At 46.2% G+C, this 26348-nt stretch overlaps 1 protein-coding gene across 1 annotated transcript in view; it reads left to right on the plus strand.

Moving 5' to 3' along the window:
- The window catches only part of fam222aa (family with sequence similarity 222 member Aa), a 44575-nt gene that overhangs the window by 7586 nt on the left and 10641 nt on the right, over window positions 1–26348 (plus strand). The window contains exon 2 of the mRNA XM_071899803.2: window positions 16960–17102. Coding sequence (XP_071755904.1) covers window positions 17006–17102 — 97 coding nt within the window. The 5' untranslated portion in view covers window positions 16960–17005. The remainder of the gene's footprint in view (window positions 1–16959; window positions 17103–26348) is intronic.

Below are 26348 nucleotides of genomic sequence, written 5' to 3' on the forward strand. Positions count from 1 at the left end.
CCATTGCTAAAACTGACAGCTTTGCTCGTCCTGGGAACTTCGTACAGGCAAACTAAACATACAGTGCTACCCCCCCACCCCCATCACTGTGGCATGCTTCTCTGGCTGCGTCTATAGGAACAGCTGTCCAGCTGTCACCACAGCCAGCCAGTCAGCCGCTCTCCAAGGCAACATCTGTAGAGACTGAACGCACAAGGGCAGCCTGCCGTTCTCTGCTCGTCCCCAAAGACCACAGAAGTATGTCAGGCCTTTTGACTGCGCATTACCACTGACCACATCAACCGTATCACTGGGCTTGATTGAATGTTATCTGCTCCTTGGCTGCTATGATAAGCGAGGCGTCAAGCTTTTTCTGTCACAAAGCATATAGTGATCTATTTCAGCACAAATGAGTGAAGAAATTAAATTGCAGAATAGCGTAACAGTCCTTAAAAACCAAAAGACATTCCACATATAGTATGCATTAACAGTCGTCAACCTCTGCATGGATATTGTGTGTGTGTGTGTGTGTGTGTGTGTGTGTGTGTGTGTGTGTGTGTGTGTGTGTGTGTGTGTGTGTGTGTGTGTGTGTGTGTGTGTGTGTGTGTGTGTGTGTGTGTGTGTGTGTGTGTAAACAAAATCCCAGCGAGCAAGGTGTAATGGCCTGGAACTGACGAGAACCCACTGGGAGAGTCTCTCCTTGATGTAGCCCCCCTCTCCCCTCCCACGTTCTCATCCTCCTGGCAGCAGAGCGACGGCGAGGCGGGCGGGGGGGGGGGGGGGGCCACAGAGCCATGTGAGCGGGGAGATGAACAGAGCTCCAGTCCCCTCTGTCAGCCACAAACTAGGATCAGGGAGATCGCATGGGACTTTCTCCTGGGATGAGCAAAAGGGAAGAAGGGAGAAAGCAGCTGTTCAGTGTTTTTCAGTCTCTTCTTCACCAGCTCACTTGTTGTTGTTGTTGTTGTTGTTGTTGTGTTTTTTTCCTCTCTCTCTTCTTCTCCTCCTCTCAGGCTGTCATTGGTTTCTGTCTTTTTTTTTTTTTTTTTTTTTTTTTTTTTAGTAGGATGGTATATTTAAAAGAGGAAACACATTGAGTCTCGGTGTAGACATGGATGAGACATAGCTGAAAATTTGTACTTTGTAAATGTCATAATCGTTCCTGTGGCTGTTCTCGGATGTTTTTAGGACCTATTAAAGGACTTGATTTCTTCATCACTCCTTTTGATAAGTGAGGGCCTCTCAGGCATACTGTGCCTCTCCCCACAGACAGCTGCACACTCATACAGGCTCTGGGTAAAGTTTGACGGATCCTGTTTACTGGAGCCGAGAGAATGCCTGGGTATCTCAAATTAAGTGTCACTTAAGGCTTGTCTTTTAGTCAGATTTCCATTTTGTTCCCCATCTCTAGTGACAGCACTGTGCTGCCAATTGTAACAGGGATTGAGAGGAAGACATTTGGTGATTACACATCCTGTCATGATTGAGGGGTGAAGCCAGCATCTCAAGGCAAAAACCAAATTCCATATGGCTGCAGTGAAATCTCTCCACCCATCGTGAGTTTACACTCAAACAGCCTCTGCCCCGATGACAGGGAAATCGCCCGCTCATGACTTATCGTTTTATCATTCAAATTTCCCCCATTGATGCTTACTGCTGTGATTGGCAGCTGGGCTTGAAAGCCAGAGCTATCTCAATTGAGCTGCGGCAGCCAGTTGGTAACCGTGACAATGGTCTCTCCTCTTTGCCTTGTTTTCACACTTTTTTCTGCTGTCACAGAAACCTCACTGATTGCTTCTCTGCCAAGACAGCATCCTATTAATCTTTTAAATAAGGGCCGGAGCCCAGCAGTATTGTTTGCAGAAAACCGAGAGGACCTTGTGAGACCACACTGAAAAGGAAAAGGGGGCAACTGGGGCTGAATCAGTCTCATTGTGGGAGGAAAGCTGAGCCTCCTTAAAACCAACAATATTAGAAATCTAATAGCTGCCGTGGAGATAGATGGTGCTGAGGTCTGAATGTAGCCGGAGCTCTCTGGCCCCACCTGATAACTCTGTGGGCTCTCTCCCTGTCTTTTCATGCTCTCAGCCCTGCTCTCCAGGTGCAGTCTGTGCTTTCATCTGCATCGTGGCAGTCTGAATGAAAGCCTCTGTGTTTATGGCCATTTTCTTTGTGTATGCACTTATTGATCCCTTTCAGCAAGGTTGGAATAGAATTTATTCTTTCAATACTGGGCTCAAACAACATAACAGCAGCATATTTGAAATGGCAAATCATTGATGCATTGTGATGTGACCTAGGGAAAGAAGAATAACAGCTCCACCCTTTGTCACTCTGTACTTAGATGATAATTTGTTTGAAGAAAACGTGTCTCATAGTGAATGAAAGAACAGTGTCCTTGCAAAACAATGTTTCTTTATAACCAAGAGGAACTGTGAAAAACATCTGCCATTGTTTACCGCTGAATGAAAGCCTCTTTCTCGAAAAAGCTTTCTGCACTCTGATTTCATGGACTAGGTGTTTGTGCTTAATTAAGTGTGATTTGTGAACATTTCCCAAGTGGTAGGAAGTCTTTTTTTTTTTTTTGAGAGAGAGTATGTACTTTCCTGTCAAGTGGTTGTTAATGCAAGATGGGGACTATGTTCCTGACACCTTCTGCTAGGTAATGGATGCCTTCCTGTGCAAAATAGTCCCATAAACCAAACCATTCGAAGATGAGGAACATGTGGTAGTAGTTCTTCCTAGCAGTGGAGCAGTGTTTGCTTATGTCAGTACTTAGGGTGTCGTGCCATTAAAAGATATTCAAGTTATGGAGTCACTATATGGCATCCTCATGGCCTTGTCCCCTCCATACCAATTGAGGTGAAGCGCTGCCTGGCCATGGAAACCCAGCGAGGCAGGGCCAACCCAGATGACCAGGCTGATCTAATTGACACCCAGGGCAGAGCCACATGATAGCCAGACTGCTGGTCAATGGAACTGGATATACTTTCCCCCTACAGTCAGGCCACTACTGCTTCGTGATCATCTGTATGATCACGCACCCATACGTCTGTGCACGTGTGTGTGTGTGTGCACCCGTGCATGTGTGTGCATGCATGAGCGTGTAGCTATTCATAGCTATTCATCCTGTATGGCCCACGGTTGCCCCTCCTCTTCAAAAACACTGGAAATCAATCCATTAATAATGAAACACACAGAGAGTTCAGAACAATATAACCCCACTGTTTATATAGGCTTTAGTCTGGCACTGTGCTGTAATCTCACATGATGCTGCTGAGAGAGTATTGAGAGTTTGAATAATAAGTAATCGGTGAAGTGTAGAATTTGTTTTTTAATTATGTACTATAATTTCTAGAAAGGATTGCGGCCCAGTAGTGCTGTAATGTTTGACACCCTGTTTAAGTTTATCCACCACTGTATCTTATGAAAACAATTTCCTTAGGGCACTGCAACCATTTTGCAATAGAAAAGTTTTTTTTTCATTTCTGTTTATATAGCCTCACTGCAGTGCCTTTTATCAACAATAAAGTCATCTGTGCTTTAAGTGCAAACCAAGCTCTTTGTGAATAAGTGTGAGTGAGTGTGTGTAACAGTTGGTCCTTGGTACGTTTAACTCTGAGTCTGTGTTTCCCTTGCGACTGTGCGCATGCAGGAACGTCTTTTTGTTCTTGTTTGCAGGTTAAACACAAACACTGCCGTCCCAGATTCGGTGTTCATTCAAGCCCCCTCCACCTCAGTCTGATCCGCCGAAACCAGCCCAAATACTTCAGTCTCCTCCCTTCCTCCCATCATCCAAAAAGATTCTCTCAGTTCCTTCGGTTTCAAAACGCTCGCATAGCTCAACTGTGTCGAAGCACGCCCCTCCTCCCTGACCCCTCCTCTCGGAGACAGCACTCTTGACCTGCTGCCCCATTGTTTCCACCGGGGATGGATGGGGAGCCGCCTCTGCCGGCGCGATCCTTCACTCAATAGCTGCTCCATCTGTTGGCTGCATGACTCTGGGTTACAAGCGGGGATTTTGCTCCGTCTGTGCGGGGTGTGAAAGGAACCATCCCGGGGGGCTTCCTGAATAGGGTTTTAAAACTGCAGTGGTAGGGTGTTGTGGCGCCCCTCCCTCCCCTCTCCGCTCCCCCGTCATCAGCCCAACACAGCCGGCTGGGTGTGTGGAGGATGAGAGGCCTTCATTGTGCCTGTTCACAGGCCCCTAGGCGACAGGGTCACCTTGTCCCCAAACAAATGCTGCCCTCGGTGGGATTGTTGGCACTGCGTGTCTATGTGTCCGAGTGTGTGTGTGTGTGTGTGTGTGTGTGTGTGTGTGTAAAGGGGGGAGTGGGTATTTGAGTATAAGAATGCGCCATCAGGAAGGGGGCAGAGGCCTTGGCTGTGAGGACATTTATCTAACATCTCTGCCTTTCACATCAAGCCCTATTCAGTGCAACCCGTCTGGATCAGGCTTTCAAAGGACATCGGAGATAGAGAAACACTCTAGGCTGCTTTACAGGTCAAACTGCTCTCAGTGAGCATTTAGACTAACAAAGCTGCTGATGTCATTTTCTATTTTTTTCTTGTGTTTTCCGCTGGAAAAAGAAAACCTTTTGAAATCATTATCCTTGTTTTGTATTCTTGTTTTGTTCTTTCATGAATTTGCCATCCCTTCTCTTGAAATTCTGGTAGAGCCTTTGGGCTTTTGAGGCTGGTCTGTTCTTTAGTTTGTTCTCTTTAACAGGGGGAATGTTTGTGAACAAAAACGAAAGCCTTGAGTGTTTTGACAGCCGGTTCACCTTGAGTAATTAATGTTGAAATGACAGTCGGCCAGACCTTTGTGCTGAGGTCCTCTGCCTGCGTGGGGGTTGTTATTTGGCATTGTCCTCTTAAGTGAAAATAAACAGGATCCTGCATTCCTATCCTTTTTCTTTCTCCTGAATGAAATTCCCATCCACGAACAGTGGAACCTCTGTTTGGGATTATTATAATGTTTTTTGGAATTGCATTCTTCCTTTTTAATACAGGTCAAAGTATTTTTTTAGTTTACATATTATTCATGTCCAGGCTATTATAAGCCTTTCTCTCTCTCCCTGTGCCTTAACAGCATTTGACAGTGTAAGTAAGTCAACTGCAGCCTAATTCAGTTCTCTCTCTTTTGTTTGGATCTAATGGGGGTCCTCCTGGCCTATCTCCTCTTGCCAGGAGCTCAGTCCTGATGAGGCACAGCCGGGCTCTCTCGCTTTTCTGCCCCTTCCCTTTATCAGAGTCACAGTCAGCCACAGTTTCACCACTGGGGCCGGACCAGGGGCCGGCACAGGACGCCCCTGACACACCTGTACCTCCGTTAAGATGATTTAAGTAGCAGGGTCTGTTCCCCTCATGCCCTCTGCACGTGTTTGCTGTGTCTCACCTCCGCCCTTTTCCAAAAAAAGTGAGGAATGTTGAGCAGTAGCAGGCAGACAAGCAGGCGGTTGGTTCGGGAATGGAGCCCCCTCTCCAGACAAGAGGGCTGAGACAGAGTTAAGGGAGGAGGGGGTTGTTGAGTGGAAGGAGTGGAGGTAGAAAACTGCAGTGACAGCAGAATGAATAAATTGAAAAATTCTCTCGTTGTAAATTGTCTATCGCTTGTGACAAACGATCTGATAGGCGAGCGGCCCGGGTTTCCGACGCATTCGTCCCAATAGAGCTGTGAATAACTGGTCTATCTCCACACTGCTTAGCACTGGCCCCGCACTTAATAATTCATACAGTGTGAAATATTTTCTCCGGTTCAGATATGCCAAAGAGCTGCCGCCAGCAGGCGGGGGCGGTGAGGGGGGTGTCCCTGCGGTGCTAATTTGGGGGATGGTGACGTGCATAGATTTCTAAAGGGGGCTCTAGTTTAGAGGAGATGCCTCAGACACATTTGCTCTCCTGTATTCACTGTCTATTATTGGGGAGAGGTGAGCAGAGGATGCAGAGGGGAGAGAGGGAGGAACTGTGCAGATGACATTTAACTCCTGGTTGATCTGCCTGGAACAGAGTGAAGAAATACATTTCCATTTAAGCTGACTGAACACCGTTATCTGTGACTGTGGGGACAAAGAGAGGCTGTAAACCTGCTAAGTAGTTTTTGCTGTTTGCCTCGGTGAGGCCTGTGGTCTGAGCTGACATCAGTGGCAGCAGGTGTCTTAGGACACCTGGTTTAGTCTCCTGTTTCCATCAGGTGACTCCTCCTGCCCCAGGCTCCTTCAGCAGCTCAGCAGCCAAAAGCAGCTCTCATGGTCCCTGACCTTATTGTCCCCTTCATTCAGAGTGCTGAGCTCATACCACCTTATTCTCTGTGGCAATGAACCTAGAACTATAATGGCCTTTGTTGGTGTGCGTTTGTGTGCACGCGCGCGCGTGTGCAAACGTGTGTGTGTCTGCGATAGTGTCATTCCATGTGTGTCGTTTTTGTACAGATGGTGCTGTGTGGTTTTGTCTGGCTCGTTCCGCAGCTCAGTCCTGTACAAACTGGGTTTTTATGGTTCGCATTCAGGCCCTGATACCAATTATGCAAACTATTAAAAATTTAAGGAGGACAGTCTTTTATAATTTAATCCTAAAGTAATAGATTCTATTAAAAATGCATGAGAGGAGCTTTATAGATGGAACTAGAATTAGTGTCTATCAAAGACTCCAGTCAAGGATGCAGGGGGAATGGGCAGCAGGAGTGGTGGTATCGGCTCATTATTCAAATAGGATATGATTACCATAGAGCAGGAGTCCCTCAGAGCAGGAGCAGGCCACTCTGATCGGGAAGAAGAGAATTCTAGTTTGGGGAGATCTTCAGAGGAAACTCTCTCTTTTTCTGGTATGATGACTTGAAATGAAACAGGGTTTTATGTTTCTTGTTTTAACTTTGACAAATGGGATTTCGAGTGATGTGTGATTTGTTAAGGTTTAGGCATTCTGTCGTCGAAATTCTCCGCCTGCCGACTTCCTTTGTCTTTTAACTTCTTTGGTTTCTCCTCCCTGGTGTTTCACTGCAGACTGTTTAGTCTTGTCCTTGCTGAAAGCATGTAGAAGGTGTTCAAGCATGAAAACAGGAAGCCTGCAGTGCTGTAACTTAATGGCTCATGCAGCAAGCGAGCGGCAGACCTTTTAGTGGCCTCAGAACTCCTTGGTTTACCTCACATAGCTTCCTGGACAGGTGAAAAGTAGAGTAAAGAAGCCACACTGAGATTCTGCAGTCTTTATTAGCAAAGCAACCATATTTACACTGATGTCACTTTTAAACTTTTCAGCTATTTCTACGTTTTTCTCTTTGCCTACTTTGGCAGTGGGGTGAGGTAAACATTTTTTCTGCACCACAGCATTTATGGACTTCAGATGGCAATTGAACCTCTTTTTTTGTTATTGTGATTTGCATCAATGATTACAGATACAGATCAGGACTGCGTAGTAATTCAGATACCAAAACAGCCTGTGAAAAGACTCCATACCTATTAATGTGCAGCAAAAGCCAATAAAAACTGAAACCCCCATGAAGCTTATATGGATTTTAAGTTCTGCCTCTGAGGTAAATTCCTTGCCTTTTTGATGTAATGGTTGCCTGTTTATGGAATAAATCCAATGGGCTTAATCGATCATCTCCGTGGAAAGGTCAAGAGGAGAGGCACTGGTGTTTGAAGTGCTTATCCCATGGAGGAGTGCCAGAAATGTGACACCTCCATATGAGTGGGCGGCGGCGGGCAGATTAGTGACGGACAGGGTGGCCCAGGGGGATGATTTAGGGAGATTCAGCTCTAAATGCACCATGTATATCAGGGAGAGAGAAAAAAAAGTGTAAGCTGCCTACCCCAATCCCTATTTTCAACAGAAAAGCATATTAGTAGATTAAAAAAAAAGTAAATTTCCAAAAAAAACAAGGGGGTCACAACGTGAGTAGGAGCACGGTGGAGAAAGGTGACTAAAAGTTTATTGGTTTTAACCTCCTGTCCATGCTTAGTATTTAATGTTGTTTGAAGTTACCAGTAGGTTTCATCCCTCTGCAGTCTAATCTAATCTGGAGTGGGTGGTTATGGGCAGCATCTGTGCTCAGAGTTGAAATAGGGCTTTCTCTCTACCTAATCCTCTATCCAGGGATCACTCAGTAGGGTGAAGACAATTACCAGCCTGCTTTCTCATGCTAATGGAATCTCTAACTAGATCTTACAGAAAGAGGAAAAAATAGATGGAGGAAGAAGAGAAGCAGGGACAATGGCGCAGAAAGATGACCCAGCTAAAATGGGTTTTTAGATTACCATTTAATTATTGATGGAGACCCAGTTGTAAGGCCTAAGGTCAGGATTTGGAGAGCATTTTCTGAGAAAGGAGATAGATTATCAAGTTATTTTGGTGTGTGTGTGTGTTGGGGTCAGGGAGTTGCTGAGAGGGGACTGATGTCACTGGCATATCAGAAGCTGTGTGCCAGATAGTCTGCCTCTCACCTTTTTATCACCTGCCTCCAGCAAGGTGTCTGGAGTGGTTTTAAATTGCATTAATATGCAGGAATTTATAGATTGCCTCCCTTGGCATTTCTGTAGGGAGGGGAAGAGAGTATTACAGTCTCCATCTGCACTAATTACTGGGTCTTGGCAGTGTTACCTGTCTCTTGTGAAGGACAAACCTAGGCACCGAGCAGTAACACACAGAGCAGAAGGAGCTCATCTGCTGGAGAGACTTCAGGAAGAGAGATGTCTCCGGGGCATTTTTACTCTGATATTTTTGATGTGTTGGGAGCACTGACTACCATAAACTCTTGCTAGCAACATCAATAAACTAAACGACTTTATCCAACTTCCTTCATCTCTCACTCAGAGAAAAGCTAACAGGCTTTGCACCTGATTTCAGCGAGGTTTTCATGTTCCCTCGAACTGTTGGAGTGGCAGTCGGCGGGGTCACATTAAAGTCTGGAGTGTAACCGGCTTTAAAGTCCGCATTGTGGCGGACTCGCCCAAGGTTTAGCATGCATCTTCTCTTTCTTGGCCTCCTGTTAATCCTAGTGGAACCTTAACTTGACTCTGCCCCCAGCTCGTTCAGGCCAGCGTCTCAGGAGATTTAGAGTCATGGCAACACGAGAATAAATCTTAACAGGTGTACGCCATCCTTGTTCTCCTCGAAGCGTAGTTCTGAAACCCGAAACAAGACCTGAGAGAGAGCGGCTGCTCAGACGTAGCAGGGGAATGTCTCTCTAAATCTGATGTCCGGCCAAATAAATCAAGGGAGGAACAAAATGTATCAAAAATCCTTGGGAAGGAAGAGATAATCAGTCTGCACATACGCCGTTATCTGTGTGATGACCTCCCTTCTCAATTCCCTCCTCGGCTGGTCAAACTCACTGATAACAGGAGCCCTTATCAGGTTGCTTTTGTCATGGAAAGCGCCTACCGTTTTAAATCATTACAACCTGGCCACTTTTTCACTTTCCCCAATCATTGAGCAGTGACACCAAGACCTTGCCTGTAAAAACAGGAGATATATAAGGGATCAATGCATTAACTCTTCACACTTCACAAGTTCAGTAGCAGCCACTCGCTGCCGTTTCAGTCTGCCAGGTTCCTACATCACATCTGCATACAATAATTCCTCAGCTTACTGTGGGTTTCTCAGGTTTCCCTGTTTGTCAGCGGGCCTGTCAGAAAGACCTCCTTGGATCGCTGCTGCACGAACAGCTTGGTGGTGTTTGTGCCATCTGTGTCTTTCGCCAGCAGGTGATTACCTACCGGAGTCTCACCTCCCACTCTGTCCAATTGGATTCCCTCTGCTGGCATGGTCAGGGCCAGCTTTGAGAAGGAGCAGGATGACAACAGCTGGATAGCAGGCATCATGAAGTAAAAAGGAAGGCTGCTGAGTCTCACTGACGGAAACTGCAGTCAGTAGAAAAATGTGTGGGGAGAAATGCCTGCTTCCCTCCCAACTAGCCTGTGCTGCTTAGCTGCGAGCAGTTGTGTCGTCCTCTCTTTTATAGTCCTTAATATCCAACAGAGCAAAAATGGCTTTGTCACACTTCAAATATATCAAATGAGATCAGTGTCAACATTTTGACTGTGCACTGTTTGATTGCCTTGTGGGCTCCACAACACACTAATGTTATGCATGACTGAATATTGGATCTGTGACACCCTCCGGTGAAAGACGCTTGAGTTGTCCTTTGGACCATGGGAATTGGGGTCACCTTAGGCCCCGCAGAGAGTGATGTTTAGAGTCGGGCTTCAGCAAGTGAGCAGAAGAAATCACATTGTTTGAATTTAATTATATTCCATTGATTTATTGAACACCCATTAATAACCATGCATTTTGAGGCCAAGGCATTTTGCGTGAAGGCCTCTCTCGCTCTCCCTTACTCTCACTCTCTCACTCTCTCTCGCTCTTGCTCTGTTTCGTCATAAATTGACATAAGCCTTTCTTTGAAGTTCAGGAGCCAAGCTGAGGAATGACGGCACAAACAAACAATGAACAAAACAGTAAAAGACAATGAACGCTGTTTGAATATTCAAGTCAGCCACGATAGGATGGTTAGAGGTAAAAAGAACCCTTGTTTTATTGTTGCTGTGGTAAGCCATGAATGGACCTGTCTGTGACAATAAAGGATTGTGTCACATTGGGATAAGAAATTTTGCTATATCACGCCTTTCTCCAAAAATTTAGACAATGCTTTACAAACAGTGTGTAATAAGGTTTACTGAGAATATATAAATCCCTTCCTGAAAACCAAGAAAGCACAGCTCATTTTACGGATGTGGCTGAAGTTGGTGTGGTGGTTGTGTGTTTATTTTTGGAAGTCTTAAGTCCTACTTGGAGGGCTTGTCTATGGAGCAATTCCTCAAAAAATGAAAACAGTTAAGATCAGTGTTATTCAGTCTAGACATCTTGGTTTCTTAAAATATGTAAGAATCTGCTTTGAGAGTGCTGTAATTTGCCTTGTTTTTTAATACAGTCCAATTTGTTTCAAGAATTATCTTGAATCAGTTGACATTGTCTTGAAAAACGTGATCTGCAGTATTTTAAGATATTGTTGCTCGTCTTAGGATAATCATTTTTTTGTTTTTTAGAAAACTAACTAAAGACTTATTCAGATGGACATTTTTGCAGTGCATCTGTGATGTCAAGAGGAGGAAATATGCTCCGTGCCGCAGGAAAGCCACATATTACCGCGTCCCGCTGAGACTGAGATTACAACTGCTGCCGCTACCTGGCAAAACAATACAACAAAGGCCACAGCAATAAGAGGAGAAAGAGTGTGCATTTCCCCCGTGGTCTCTCTGACAATCTTAACTCATGCTCTCATTGCTCAAAGCCCATCACTGGACATGAGCAGGACCACTGGGGCTCAGTCACGTTGTAAGTGCTCCTTGGTTATATATTCTCAATTATTCTCAGGACTCTGAATCGTCGTCGTCCCAGTATTTCTAATACATCCACCAAAATTGAGTTTGTTTTTGCAGATTCAAATTCTGAGTTGTACATTATATTAAGCTAAATGACATTTGCTGGACTTTAGTTGCTTGATAGCGTTTTCTACATATTGAATGTGGTTGCTTCACATCCATAATGGTTCACTGCCTTCTGTGCCCTTTATTTACCATTAATGAAACCTAGCCCAGCACGAAGATGCAGCAGTTGGCCGTGAAGTCAATTAGTCCTCATTGCTATTACAGGGTTGACATTAGTCTAGGCAGGCGTGTTTTGATTAGAGATGACAGACTACTCAGTGCTATTGGACTGCCAGACATTCCTCACCCTTCATCCCATGGGTGAAGCTATTGAAGCTGACTGGAATATGGAAACCTAACAGCTGAGTGTTTTTGCCAAGATGTCCTTCATCTGCGGAGAAAGCTCCTATGAATACGACTGTAGTGAACATGCTAGGCTGTATAAGCCCCAATAACAGTGACACACTGCACAGTAGGTATAAAACTCTGCTGCCAATATGTTATTTCAACACTGTATATCATGGCAGTAATGCTTAAACTGTGGGCTTTTACACACAATGGCCTTTTGTTGTGCAGGTTATTTATTGTGCTGGTGTGAGGTTGTGCGGAGCTGTTGGGTGAGTGCGTCCAGGGGCTTGTATTGTTAGGGAATCAGTGGCTCTTGTTTGTGGAGCTGGGAGGGTTTGTTAACAATGCCTTTTTTATGTCCCAGAGTGCGTGCCTGTCGGCAAATGTCCCCTCAGAATTTTTGTTTGTGTGTTGCTGTGTGTTCGTGTTTGTGGGAGTCTCTGTCGTTTTTGTGTGCGTCTGGATTAAGGCCTGTGTACATAACCCTCTCATTGTGTGCCCTGTCCGACATACACCAGTTTTCTATCGTGTGTGTGTGTATATAAATATATATATATACAGTATGAGTGCAAATTATTTAGCGCGGATGTGTGGAAAGTGCCGAGCCGAAGGGGTTTACTGCCAGTCCTTCCTAATGGGGCCTTTCACTCTCCCTCCATTCATGTGACGGTATGGTGACGGAGAAGGGGGAGCTGGGGATTAAGGGGGTAGAGGCAGTGCCTTGTTAAAGAAAAAGAAAGGGTTTGAGTGTGTCGATTGGATTAACTTGTTTGGGCTTATTAAGAGGGGAGACACAGCAGCTTGTTAAAAGCGCTGCATGGGGCGTCCCACAGTGAGACGGCAGGGTCACCATTCAATTAGGTTGAAGCCCCGCCCCAGTTCATTGTGCAGGCTGTCTGCCAGGCTCCCGGACCATGGCTGTTCCTACAATGTGTGTGTGTGTGGGGGGGAGCCTGAGAGTTTCACTGGAGACACTTTAACCAAGATAGTCAAGCCTCAATCGAAGCTTGATGATGGGGCTACTATGAAAACCTCTGAGGGACACTATCGGCCACCTCACTCTTTTTCTTTCGCACGCAAATGCACAAATGCCTGCACCTGAATATGTGCAGTGCAAAACACACACACACACACTCTCCATTTATTCACCCATGACCACCCCCTTACGCCCCGCAGTTGGCGGGATGCTTATCTGGGCAGACAGCTTTGGGTGCAGGGAGCCATCTCCTCTGATCTCCTCTGCAGTTTAAGAACCTTTTAACTAAGAAATACCCCTCTGCCAAGCCCACCGCCTCTTGATTCCAGCTTATTCCCTCATCTCCTGGGACTGATCTTCCGCCCCCGTTCCAAACCCTGCAGCAGAGTTAGCAGAACGGGAAAGAGCCGATAGACATCCTGGCTTTGGAGATATCCCTCGCATTGGTGTAATAGGAGACCTGTGAGTGGATTTGATGAGTGAGTGCTGTGCAGGTGGTTTTTAGAGCAGCGCGGAGGGTGGCGAGTGTGTGTACGCACTCACACGCATTCTCCAGCACCTTGGTGGGGATTGACCTAGGCATGATCTCAGCAGACAGGCTGTTTTTGGGGCAGCTGGATGATGGGTCACTGAGGGAGCACGGGGTTTTAGCGGGGAGATAATTTCCTGCCACTGATAGACATCTGCCAAAGACCACAATAACCTGAGAGGAGAGGAGCGGAGCGGGGGACATGACAAACAAGCCAAAGACTTGCTCCTTCTCCCTCTCTTAAAGGCAATAATAGGAGAAAATTGGTTCTCGAAATTGAATTGAAAAAAGTGGTCTCTTTCAGTGAAGTATAATGCCTCAGAATACATTTGGTGAGCAGCAAATGGAGAAAAATGGAGGGTAGTTACACGATTGTCTTTCATTTCAGAGAGGGGAAAACTGTGGAGGCATCCCCCATAAGCCTAGTTTTTAGTCTCTATCTACGCCCTGTGTCCCCTTCCTCTCCCTCAACCACTATCTTTTAACAAATGGGCTGTGAGGGAGGGCTTGTTGTGAAATTAGTATCCTCACAGAGAGGACACAGAGAAAGGATTATGTGAATAGCCAGTAATGAGCTCAAAGTGCCAGTGTGTTTGGGCCAGGCCTGCCTGTGTGTGAGAGGAAATGGCACTGCAAGCGACCTTTTTTTCTCAAGCACCTGGCGAGAAATAGAGTGCCCCTCTCTTTCCATCTGTGGTGTGTGTGTGTGTGTGTGTGTGTGTGTGAGAGTGAGAGAGAGAGAAAGAGAGAGAGAGAATGAATTGTGGAATTAACAAGAAATTCTGAATAGAAAGGTTTAATTTACTTTATTTTTATTAGGGAGAATCTCTTAGACAGCTGCAAATGTAATATTTTCACACTCTCAGGTTTGTCCTAAAAATATTATTTCATGGTACTTCTAACAAGCCTGAAAAAAAATTATATATTTGACTTGGAGTGCCAAGTGTTTGATACATGCCTTTGGGTTTGCAGTCAAATTTCACATTATGGCAAAACAGTTTTGTGAAAATATTTTAAATGAACGAAAGATGGAATTATTAGTTGGGGCAATGCATGGTGCATAAAACCTGTGTTTGATCTTTCAGTAACTTTTGAACTATTTAATCTAGGAAAGCCATTAAACCTTTATTATGGGCAGCACAATCAACTTATGCTGCATTTGCCATCATGCTTCCTTCCTTCCATTTCAGTCAGTCCGTACAGGACTATGTATTTTAGTCATATTTTGCACCAGTCATACAGTGCAACTAAAAGAATGGCAGTGAAATTTGACCATATTATATTGCCCGCTCTAGGCTTTTTGTTTTTTTGAAAAACTGGGATCCACTTTATGACAAACAAATAGAAAAGAATTCAAACTTGAAACTTGTTTTAAATGAAATTATAGTGTAATCATTTACTGATTTACTTATTATTTTGCTAGTCATAAGTCAAGCATTTAGTGGGCTATGCCAGGTGCAGAATATAAAAACTCATGGCAAGGACATCATCAACAATTGAACCTTTTTTTCCCAAACAAGCAAACACAAAAGAAAGTGAAGAAAAAAAACAACAAAGCACCATATCCTAGCAGGATCTCGCTTTTTTGCTGAAAAGGTTTTCTTTTTCTTTTTCCAGAAGATGTTGTTGTTCAAAGTCAGATTATTCAAGTTGATTCATGGAACTAAATTAACTAACTACTTGAATGAGTAACATTAGAGACCTTTCACATTTACAAAATGATTGTAGTTGCAACACATTACTTTTGTAGGAGGTAAATTCTTTGATCCTGTTAAAAACTTCACTACTGACATCCCCTAAAACTGCATAGATAACAAAAAAATGTACCATGCAGCTTTAATGTTTAAACTTATCTCCTTATTAAGCCTTTAATGTTTTCCACCTTGGTCGTTTAAAGTGTTGCTGGAACACTGAGACATTTGTAATGGCTGGTTTGATTGAATGCTTTTATTAGTGGTTTACAATTTTGATTATTTCTCACTTGTAATCTATGCTTTGCTGTATTCCATCCTAAATGAGTGAGAATAGGAGCTGGCGCTTTATGGACTGCCATTCATTTAACTCCTAATCATTGTAATTGCTTTCTTTCATATTAAAATGATAATCTATAAAACTAAGTAATGGACTGATGGCAGGTGGCTAAATGTTCATTTAGTGATTCACCGAGAAAATAAATAACAGGGGACAAGCCTCTGACAGGCGCATGAGAAATCATTTTTCAATAATCTGCCACGCATCATGGCAGGAGACGCTGGCGCTGACAGCACAGATGAAATATTCGCCTCTGTTCTTTGTTTTAATATGGGAGGAGACTGGCCCAGATGGAAATGATAGTGTTTCATATCAATGCATTCTGGACAAGAGACTCAAACTCACAAAGAGCTAGGATTAAGGCAGCAATGCTTTATACAGAGACAGCAATGCTTTTTACGTGAGAGTGGGCTTCTGATGCACTGTTATATACAGTACAGTAAGTGCATTTTTTTTTCCTGGAAACCAAACAGTATCTGCTAAGTGAGCTAAGTGAACTATAGAAGAGTGAATCTCGATCCTTATCGCATAAAAACACATTCTGTGGCTAAATGGTTTGCTTTAGCTGCTCTCATCTTGCCATGGCTGGTAATTCAACCAGAAGACTTTGTAATCAGTCATCATTGTGCTATGTGACACTGGTATGTTGCTGATGAATGATATCTTCCATCATACCCGCTGTAATTGAATTGCGACACATGACTTTGACTTGAAAGCGTAATACTTGATAGACTTCTGCAAGACAATGTTCACGGGTCTTAGTGAGGAAGTGAGTTTTTTTTTTTTTTTAACATATATAACTATGTGTCCTGTGTCTCCACTCGGGCTCTGATGGGCTTTTTGAGAGGAAACTGGCAGCAACTCCATCGCTGTTCCTGAGTGAAGGTGGCTGTGGGGAAGAGAGGAGGAAAGGGAGAGGGTGTAGAGCTGGAGATTTATGGCCTAGAGGGAGATTGATTAGTGCCGTCACTAGCCCTGATGTACGGTTGGCACTCTCCCCCTCCCAACCCATCAGCATTTGCTCACACACCGATGTGCGCACACATGCACACACACACACTCGCACACAGACACACGTGCCATACGGCACAGCACACAGCTACACATATATCCAGACACCGCTCGGTCCCCCAGGCCCTTCCTGACAGTCCCCCAGAGCTGTTGCATGTTAAGTTGTAGCAGACAGACTGCTGTTTTCTCAGCATTACCATTTTTTTGCTGTCCATAGATAACGCCATCAATCACCACATACACACTAGCCTGGAAGGAATGTGCCTGAGTGCTGGTAGTTTCTGTGTGTGTGTGTGCGTGTGTGTGTGTTTGTTTTTAGGACGGTCTCATAGACAGCAGATGGGGTTGAATGGCTGTGTGGATGTGCTGTTTGAAGCTGCAGAGTGAGTGGCCTGGACTGTGCTCTGAACCGGTCTCCACTGTGCTGCCCCAGTGCAGGTGTGTGTTTATCATTCAGCACACAGAGCTGGGAGGCAGGCAGCTGTAGGCATGCTTCCCCAATTAAATCCTGGGTGAGAAACCTAGCTCATCCAGCCCAGAGCCAGCTCCTGCCGGCTTACCGGACACGGCCTTGGAGCTTTGACCTCGAATCATCCAGCTTAACTCACTCACGTTCTTTCTTTTTCTTTTCCTTCTCTCCCACTCTTTTTCTCGGGCAGGTTGGCCGCAGCGCTCCCCCGGCTGTAGTACTGTGCCCACCTCGCCATGCTGGCCTGTCTGCAGAGGAGGCAAAACCCTCCACCCCAGCACCCGGTGTGTGCCAGCAAGACCCTGGAGCCACCGCAAGCCCTTGGACGAAAATGTGAGTTAACAAAGTGACAGGGAGCGATGGAGGTCAGGAGTTCGACTCGCTGAAAGTTAAGGAATGAGAGAGGCTTGTGTTTGTCCGTTGTATTTAATCTATCAGTCATGGTGAATGATGGAAACGGATAGTTAACCCTGACTGTGAATAAGTGAAGGAAAATGGACTTTCCGGTTTCTGTTGTTTGTCACTGTGTTCCCTCGCTACTCTGAGGAATTCTAAACAGTTTCATTCGCTCTGCACTTAGACCTTGGATTGCCATGTTGTTTGGCTACTCATTGTGAAGGGGGCTGTTTAGCTGTGCTGATTGTGCAGTCGTGGCAACAGGGCTGAACAGACAGTGTTTAACGTGCCTCACTGGCCCTGGGTGACCCTGAGGGTCTGTAAACATTTACAGTGTCTGGCCCTGGCCGCGCCGGCCGCCTGTAAAGCATGACAGCTGCTCTGTTTGCTCCCAGAGCACAACCCTCTGTCCACTCACAAAATGGTGTAAAGGGACAGAGATGAGCCAGGGTCGAAAACTGCTACGGAGCTGGCAAAACTAGTTCTAACCAGCCTGGGATTAAAGAGAGCTGGAGCAGTCAGGCATCTGGAAGGTGAATTTATCCCTAATTTCCTTGAAGCTTTTGGATTAGCTTTTAACAGTGAGAGTCTGTTTTCTGACGAGGGGAGAGAGGTCTTTTCTCCTTATAGAACGCTCCTGGAGTCTTTAGTGGCCTTTGTTTACATGGCAGGCCTACTAGCTACCTCAAGCCGATTAAAAGGAATGGCGTATGGAGAGCAGGAGAGCACTAACCTAGCAGTTTCTACCTCAGCTTAGAGAGGCTTAGTGGGAATAGCAGGCTCTGTGCTTCTTCATCAGTGGGACATTGTATCAGGTCTGTAACCAGCACAGCAAAAGGCTAGAGTAAAGAGGCTCTGATTGGCTCTGGGGGAGGAAATGAAGCACCGACTGTGATCTTTCTTCTCAGTAGCTTACTGGCCAATTAGCTACTTCCCAGCTCAACATCACACTCCCATAGGCTCCTACAGAGGAGATGAGAGTCACATAGAGAACAAGGTTACCAGGTCCTGGCATGACTTACAGTAGGTTACCTCTGTCTCCAGATCTGCTTTTGCTTTTGCTAGTCTGTGTGGATGCTTCATGTGGAACTGTGTGTGTGTGTGTGTGTGTGTGTGTGTGTGTGTGTGTGTGTGTGTGAGAGAGAGAGAGAGAGAGCGTGCGTTTGGAAGGGGCAGCTCTAGAGCTGAGTGGGGTCCAGCCAGGCTCACTAATGAGGTTTCAGAGAGGTGAAGTGAAAGAGAGGACGAAGAGGAACTGTGCGAAATAGAATTACAGAAGGTAAAGATGGAGAGGGAGAGAGAAATGGAGGGAGTCCTCAATAGCCGTCTTAATCGATTCCCTCCTTCCAATTTCTACAGGATTAGCCCACTTCCTCTCAGGGTCCTTTATTGAGGAGCAGCCAGTGGGAGTCAGGACTCAAATCAATAGAGAAAAAGAACAGTCTCCAGTCTCCCCTCGCCCTCCCCCTTACTGCCCCCCTCTGTCTCTCTCTCACTTTCTCTCTCTCTCTCTCGCCCGCCCTCCCTCTCCACCTGTTAAACCCTTTGATTGAAAGATTACCACAGCGACTGACTTGCGGTTCATAATGAGTATGTTTGAACATAATAGCCCCCTTTCTGTCCTTGGGGAGGTGCAAGTGTTGGATTTCCATCACTGTGCCGCTCTTGGCCTCAATAAGGCAATTGTTCGTCCGGGCCCAGAAGGGGTGCGGAAAGGCAGACATTGGGTTTGGCTGCTGGAAGTGGGCACACTCAGGTCACCATGCTGAGCAGGTCCCCATGATTGATCATTCGTGGCCCAGTTTGTGCCAAGATGGAAGGGGGGTTGTGGGTAAGGTGACCTGGGTTCTCAACAGGAGGCTGACTACCAGAATACACTCCTCAAAGAGACAGAGAGAGAGAGAGAGAGAGAGAGAGAGAGAGAGTGAGAGAGCATGGGAGGGGGATTACCTGGCAGTGCAGTAGAGGTGAGCTGTGTCATTTGCATCTGCTGTCCTTTGCACAAAAGTAGTTGGGGGTGGGGGGCTGGGAAGTGGCAGAGCGGTGGGGATGAGAGGGTGAGGAGGGGGAGGAGGGTATTAGAAAAAGCCCCTGCATGCAGATGCCGAGAGGCTGCACAGTTCATTGATGCGACTCCCATTAAAAATCCCTCATACCCTCAATAAAAAAGGACTTAACTGGCTCTACCATCAGCTGGAAGCGTTCAGATCGGCTCGCCAGACAATCAATTTCCCCCAAGCGCACAGAGCTTAGCGGGAGAAACGGGAGGCGGAGAGCGGGATGTTTCCATTATCACAGCCCGCTCTCTGTCTGGGCTGGGGGGCGGGGTGAGGTAGAGCGGGGTGTGTAGGGAAGAGAAACGAGGGAGCGGCAGAGGGAGATGGGGAAAGACAGACAAGTGGAGAAGAGAGAGAGAGAGAGGGAGAAAGGGAGACGGAGAAGCTGGCTTTTCAAAAAGCCATTGACCGCCTGCCCTTAAAAATATCATATTGGATTAGCCTCACAGGGGCGGCCTTTTGATATTTTTTTCTTTGGCCGTGGAATTAAAAGGAGTGCAGAGCATTACTTGAATTATAAATCATAGGCACTTGCTTTCACTGCGCCCAAATTCTCTGCGTATGTGGCTGCACTCTCCAGCGCCAGCTCCTGTCATTTTTAATTAAATCCCCCCTTATGGGTGACATTTGTAGCTTGCCCCCTCCTTCGTCCTCCCCTCCACGTCTCTCTACCGCTGCCCTAGATGGAGACATGAAAGGCAGAGACGGCAGCGGAGCCAGGGCCTCTCATCGTGTAGTGCCCCAGAGAGAGGGCACCCATCCAGACAGATGAGAGAGAAAGGCCCTGCAGGGGGACAGGGGGTGAATGGATGCCACTGACCCCGGCCACCCTCAGCCACCGCGACCTCCCTCCCTACCCATCCCTCCCCTTGATCTCCTCCTCCAGCGAGGGGCTGAAGTTCCAGGGAGCAGGGGTGAGAGTAACAGCCCTCCTCCTCTGGGGGGAGAGGGAGGTGCGGCAGTGAAGAGTAACATTGAGACGGCTGGACAGGAGGCCCAGCAGCCCCCACTGCTGCACTACCTCCTCCCTGGCCCAGACAGCAATTACTCTGCCACATGTCAACTAAAGAATAACAGGTCCAGAGCTGCTCAACTGACTGGTTGAGGGGTTATTTCTGTCTGGCTATTTCCAGAATAATATATTTTCAGATTTCAGCAGGATTTCATTTGTTTATTCATTACTCGCCAGTTACATTTGGCATATTCTTTAAGAGTGGGAATGGCGGTGTCACATTGGGTGTGCACATTTGTGTTGTTCTTTATCCGGGCCCAATGTAGGTTCTGCCCTCGTTAACCACACATTTCACTGCCACTCCCATATTTGCCACGAGATTGGATCAGACTTTGGGCCCAATCTGGGTGTTCCCTCATGCCTCGTGCCTGGCTCCAACACACACACACACAAACACACACACGCGCAACCATAAGCCTCTGCGACACCATCCAGCAGGCCTGAGGTGCCAATCAGGCAGGTGTAGATGAGAAGGTCCCAGAAGGCCTGATATCCCGGGTTCACGCTATGTCAGGCTAAGTTCTGCCCCCTTCCAGCCTGATCGACAGAGACAACCTGGCCTTGTCACACACCGCCTCCGGACATGACATGGGGTTCACCTGGGGATTGTAGTTTTCCTAATAGCCCTGTGCCTCTGCAGGCAGAGCTGCCGGAGCCGTTAGTTTGCTTTGCTTTTAGGAGCTTCTCTTCCTAAGCTGCACAGCCAGTGAGAGGGAATATGCTCAGGTAATGACCTCTAGCTACTTCTCCTCCGCTGTTGTCTGAGCCGGTGCGAGACATAACAATGGAATTAGCCGTCCATATCAAATTGCAGCACAGCGCTCCGACGGCTGTTATGTGGAGAAAAAGGGGAGCGTTTTCTGTAGAATATTTAAATGTGGTCACGAGTAGCAGCAGAAATAACAACCTTTACCCTGATTGCCTCGGAGCCCTGGAGGGAGGGGGGGGTAAAGTGGAACTGGGTGAAAAGGAATGGAGGGAGAGGGAAGGGAGGGAGGGAGAGAGAAGTAGAGGGAGAGAGAGGGAGAGAGGGGAAGGATCTGCATGCACTTGACCTTTTCCCACTGATTGAACTACCTCGTTTCTAACTCCCATTTGGAATTCCACAGAGCACCCACTGAGGCTGTCATTATTCCACACTCTGTGGAAGGGAAGCAGAGGTCACGGGGTATTTTTTATGGTGAAAGGTGATTGACAGCCATCCATGCCCTGCCTCCTCCTGGACACCTCCTTATGCACCCACAGTTGTGCGAGAATCGCCAGGTTTTGTACAGCCACACTTTCGTCACACCGGCGTATTGCAAAATACAGTGTATTAATAGTTTGTTAATATCAGCTTTTTTTCTTTTTTTCCTTTTTTTTTTAGAGAGACAGCCCTGGAATAATGTTTTATTAGTCTTACCTCATGCGTACCACAGTCACAGCCTATTCTGTCATGCTGGTGTCTCAGCGCTGGCACACAGAGGATCATTTCCGGCTGGTGGCGTCCCACAGAGTCATGCCTTCCCTCTGCCCTCTGCCTTCTGCTTTGAACACGGGGGGCGCAGCAATCTTATTGCCTTGGGAGGTGAGCTCTAGGAAGAGGGGCTCTGCTTTAGTTTTGGTCACAGTGGGACTTGGGTTGAAATACAGGTTCCTGCTTCCAAAGCCTCTGAGCTGGCATTTGGGCGTCCCAGGTGCAAGGCAGCAACACCCTCGCTCCTCGGCTGCCAGAGAGTGGGGGTGGGCTGTGGGGTGGGAGGGGCGGAGGGGGTGGAGGGGGTGGCAGGGAGTGTCCACAGTCCCTTGCTGTCCCACAGGAAATGACACGCTGCCTGTGCCATCTCTGAGCTGAGCCCACAGCGGGCTCACAGTGAGAGGCATTCAGGAGGTGCCACACCTTCCTGGCACGATTGTTAGCCTTACCGTTAAGAGTGGTGTCTTCATTACAAATAATATAATAAAAATCATATGATTCAGCATTTCAGCTTAGCAAAATGTTAGATATTTAAGAAGAAAGACCGAAATATCTTACTTATTCGATTTTCAGCTAGACAATTGCTGGCTGTTCAGTCCATTTATAGCAAGAACAAATTTCAACTTATTTAAATTAATAATTCTAAATGATTAGTTGTATATCCACTAAACAAACCTTGCTTAATATTTTGATGTTTTGTGGTGTACAAAAACACCACAATCTTGTCGGTGCTTAAGAGAACTTGAGATTTTTCTGATCACATTCAGTGTATCAAGACACTTTTAATTGGGTTTCTTCACTTCCTTCACCGCTTCTGTGTTTTTCACTACTTTTCTTAGTTTTAAAACATGTTAAGGTTGGGTGTTGTTGTGATTTTATCCATTCTATATTGATACAATCATCAATACAGTTTATTAGTACTGATACATATCGATACTCTTGTGTATATTATAAGGTAGTGATCCTGTGTAATGCTTGCCTCCCCATCACTAGTTGTTGCTACCTTTTGATACATTTGTGATTTCAGGTATGATGTTTTTTTCAACCTCGTACCAAGCAGGGTGTTTAGCTTGTATCCCTGGAAGAGGGTTGGTAATTGGAGTTGAGGGCCACGGTCATCTCCCTACAGCAGAAAAACATTAACAGTGCAATAAGTAAGATTTTTACTGCCCCATAGCACAAAATGATATATCTGCTGGGGTTGATAGGGTTGTTGATCAATACCAATGACTCAACCATTACATGGCCAGGTGCTGAGATTTCAAAACTCACTTTCCGGCCTGAAAAAGTAAAAAAGTAACACATTTGATGGTGGTGGCATGAGGTAACATTGTTCCCCAAAGCGGATAGGCTCATAGCTTATAGAGTTTTACAATGAAACCCTGTGCACTTTGTGAAGGGATTGGGAGATACAACTCACTACCACTCAAGCAAACCTGCTGCAGTTTGACTAGTATCTATGGAAATTGAGACTGATTTAAAAACAGCCGCTGGGCAAGAAGTGGCCTTGCTGTTTCATTTGTTTAAGTTCACACTATTGGACTTGTTCATTTTTATGAGGCATGTTACCTTGACTGGATGAGGCCGAGCCGGTATTTTGAGGAAACACATCAGCAGCAGAAACTTTACTAAAGCAGTCAAAATACTGCACTGCTTCAAAATAACACCATGCTGGAGTTGCGTTTGTGAAGTGTTTCATGCTTCAGTAAAGTTGGCCCACACTTTGGAACGTTTTAACCTCTCCACCATTATTGAAATGCACAGAAGGCAAACGTCGATTGCTGTGTCATTGCTAGGGGCTAGAAAGTGTCATTAAGCTTGGAAACTGCCTGAGAAGTTATGTGTGAACAAATTAAAATAAATTAGATACTTAAGAAGCTTGTTTGTCCAGGAGCTTATTGGTGTTTTGGTTCCAACCAATCAGGAACCGGTACCTAATTCATCACCGGTTCTCGATTCCCAACCCTGGTTGTGGTTTTTCAATCCACTCTAATAATGTAGAAGGACTGGGAAAGCATGTGAGTGCAAACTGACCACAGCACGATGTTTAAATCATGGCTCCTGCGGGACGTTTAACTACAATTAGTGTGGTTGGCTCTTCTGATGAGGTCCATCTTCACGGACGTTGGATGGATTGCCATCTTAGGTTTCAGAATGGCAGATGAGTGGCATTGCTGGTGTGTTTTTTGCTGACCCCAGCTGCCAGGTCTAACTCAGTGAACCCTTATTTCCACTGGGCGTCTAAGTCTTTGAACAGATTTTCAAAATACAAAATACAAATGGTCACTAATTAGACCATTATCTGCAAGCCCAAACCAAAATCTTAACAAACAATTCTTACAGCAAAACATGTGCTGCTGCTGCTCCCTACCTGACAAGTTGTTAAATCATTTGAAATCTGTTTTCATCTTATTGAAAATTGAACCATGTTTTATCTGACTCCTTACAGCTAATCAGTTGGTGTTACTCTCTCCTCTCCTCTCCTCTCCTCTCCGCTCCGCTCCTCTCCTCTCCTCTCCTCTCCTCTCCTCTCCTCTCTGCTCCTCTCCTCTCCTCTCCTCTCCTCTCCTCTCCTCTCCTCTCCTCTCTGCTCATCTCCTCTCCTCTCCTCTCCTCTCCTCTCCTCTCGTTGGCATGTGTACTGCAGCGGAGTGCCTTGTTGTCTGTGCAGTGTTAAATATTAATTGGGAATCAGTGGAGGACTTGTCTCCTAAATGATAGAACAGAAGGGCCCAGGCTTGCCTCAGGCAGCCTGCAGGCGCCTTTCTTCTTCCATTTACCTGCAGGCCTGCGCACCAGCGCTTCCTCCAGTCTGACAGGCCTGCCCAGGCGCCCCCAGCCTCCCCTCCTCTCTCCCTCCCTCCCTCTTTCCTTCTCCTCTGCTCACTGCTCTGGTTCCTCTCTTATCTCTGTATGCTCCTACAATCTCTACCTCTCGGGTCCTTTACTCAAAACCTGTGTGTGTGTGTGTGTGTGTGTGTTGTTACTGTGTCTGTTTGAGTGTGAATGCCGCTGGCTCTTGGCTCTACATGTAGCCCTTTGAGGAAATAGTGTCACAGTGTGCCATATTCTCTTAAGACAGTCAGGACAGAGAAGGCCTGACATAAATCTTTCAGGTCAGGATTTCAGCTTGTTGGATTTCTGCTGCCATGTGTTTTCTTGGCTCCATGTTCTGTGCCTCTCTCTCTCTCTCTCTCTGTCTCTCTCTCTCTCTGTCTCTCTCTCTCTCTCTCTCTCTCTCTCTCTCTCTCTCTCTCTCATCTCTCTCTCATCTCTGAATGGTTTAATCTCTCCGTTTCCTCTTCCTGAAGTCTCCCCATAGCTGGCCTCACAGTTTGTGTGTCTTTCTTCAGCGAGCCTCCCTTTGTTCCTCTCTATCAGCCTTGTCATCTGGAGAGGTGTGTTGAGACAAAACAACTGGCGCAGCGCTGCTTGTTGGTGTATCGGCGAGCTCTGACCTGCGGATGGCCCTTCTGGACGGGGACAGGGCTAATTAGGCTCCAAAGACTTTTTGTTTTGGAACTCAAACCAGTCTGACTTGGTGCAGTGTTTTGACTCTATATCTCTTTGCACTGGAGCACAGCTTTTCACAACGGCCAATGGGGGTATATTGTGATGTGGAGAAGGGGAAGAGGGCAAGAGAGAGGCAGGGATATAAATGGAGGAGAGTAGGGGGTGGGGTTGACTTTGATGCCATAGGAATGAGTTCACAGGCTCATGAGCACAGGCCTAATCGCACATGACAATATCGGCTGGTGTGCCAGTCGCAACGCATAACCGCCCCGCTGCTTGTGCTGACTCGGGGTATTTGCTGATAAAGCTCTGCTTTCTAGACCATGCTGTATGCACAATGAGGGTGGCCCAGGCAGGCCCGAGGGCTGGCTCATCACAGGCAGTCCGCAGGCCGGGGGCCGTGTCCCCCCCCATCTGTAGAGAACCACGCTCTGTACTACCACAACGCCCTTTGGCCAGACTTGATTATTAAACAGAGAACAGTTTTGTGATGAATATAGTCATTTTTTTCCATTTCTAATCTATTATGTTGCCCATCCAGCCCCATAAATTATTGCAAATGGAAAGAGCCTGGTGAAACTCATGCTTGAAATGAGGTCGTGGCTATGGGCTCTGTTCACAGTGTGAAATTTTCAGGGTTGTTATTTTTTCCATTGAAATACCATTTTTTGGCTGTCATGGGAACAAACATGGAGCCAGCGCTTTTTGTTTGACTGTTTTGTTTGTGAAGCGTTGTGTGTGTGTAGTGTGGGGTAAACATGTTGCCCCAGTTTCTGTATTTGTTTGGTGCACGGGTGTCCCACAAAAGGCCTGACATGGCTGCTGCCGGCCTGCATTCCTCCATGGCTCAAACAGGCTCCTGCTTAACTACCCACTGCTGGTGCTCTTGCTAGCCAAGCAGGGACGGTCAGCTAAATCATCGGTAATTAACATGTACACTGATCTCCTTTGAATCCATGGGGGTTCTTCTGTTTGGCTCTCCTCCACACATGCTATGCGCTGCAGAATAACACTGAGTTAAATGACCAAGACAAAGACATGTGTAATGACAAATGTGGCGATATGTATAATGGTTATTTATATGCTGCCTGATAAAAATAATATCTGTTACATGTTGCTGTGCTGTTGTGTTTTTTTTTGTTTGT

Source organism: Centroberyx gerrardi, chromosome 8, assembly GCF_048128805.1.
Source record: "Centroberyx gerrardi isolate f3 chromosome 8, fCenGer3.hap1.cur.20231027, whole genome shotgun sequence".
Lineage (NCBI taxonomy): Eukaryota > Metazoa > Chordata > Actinopteri > Beryciformes > Berycidae > Centroberyx > Centroberyx gerrardi.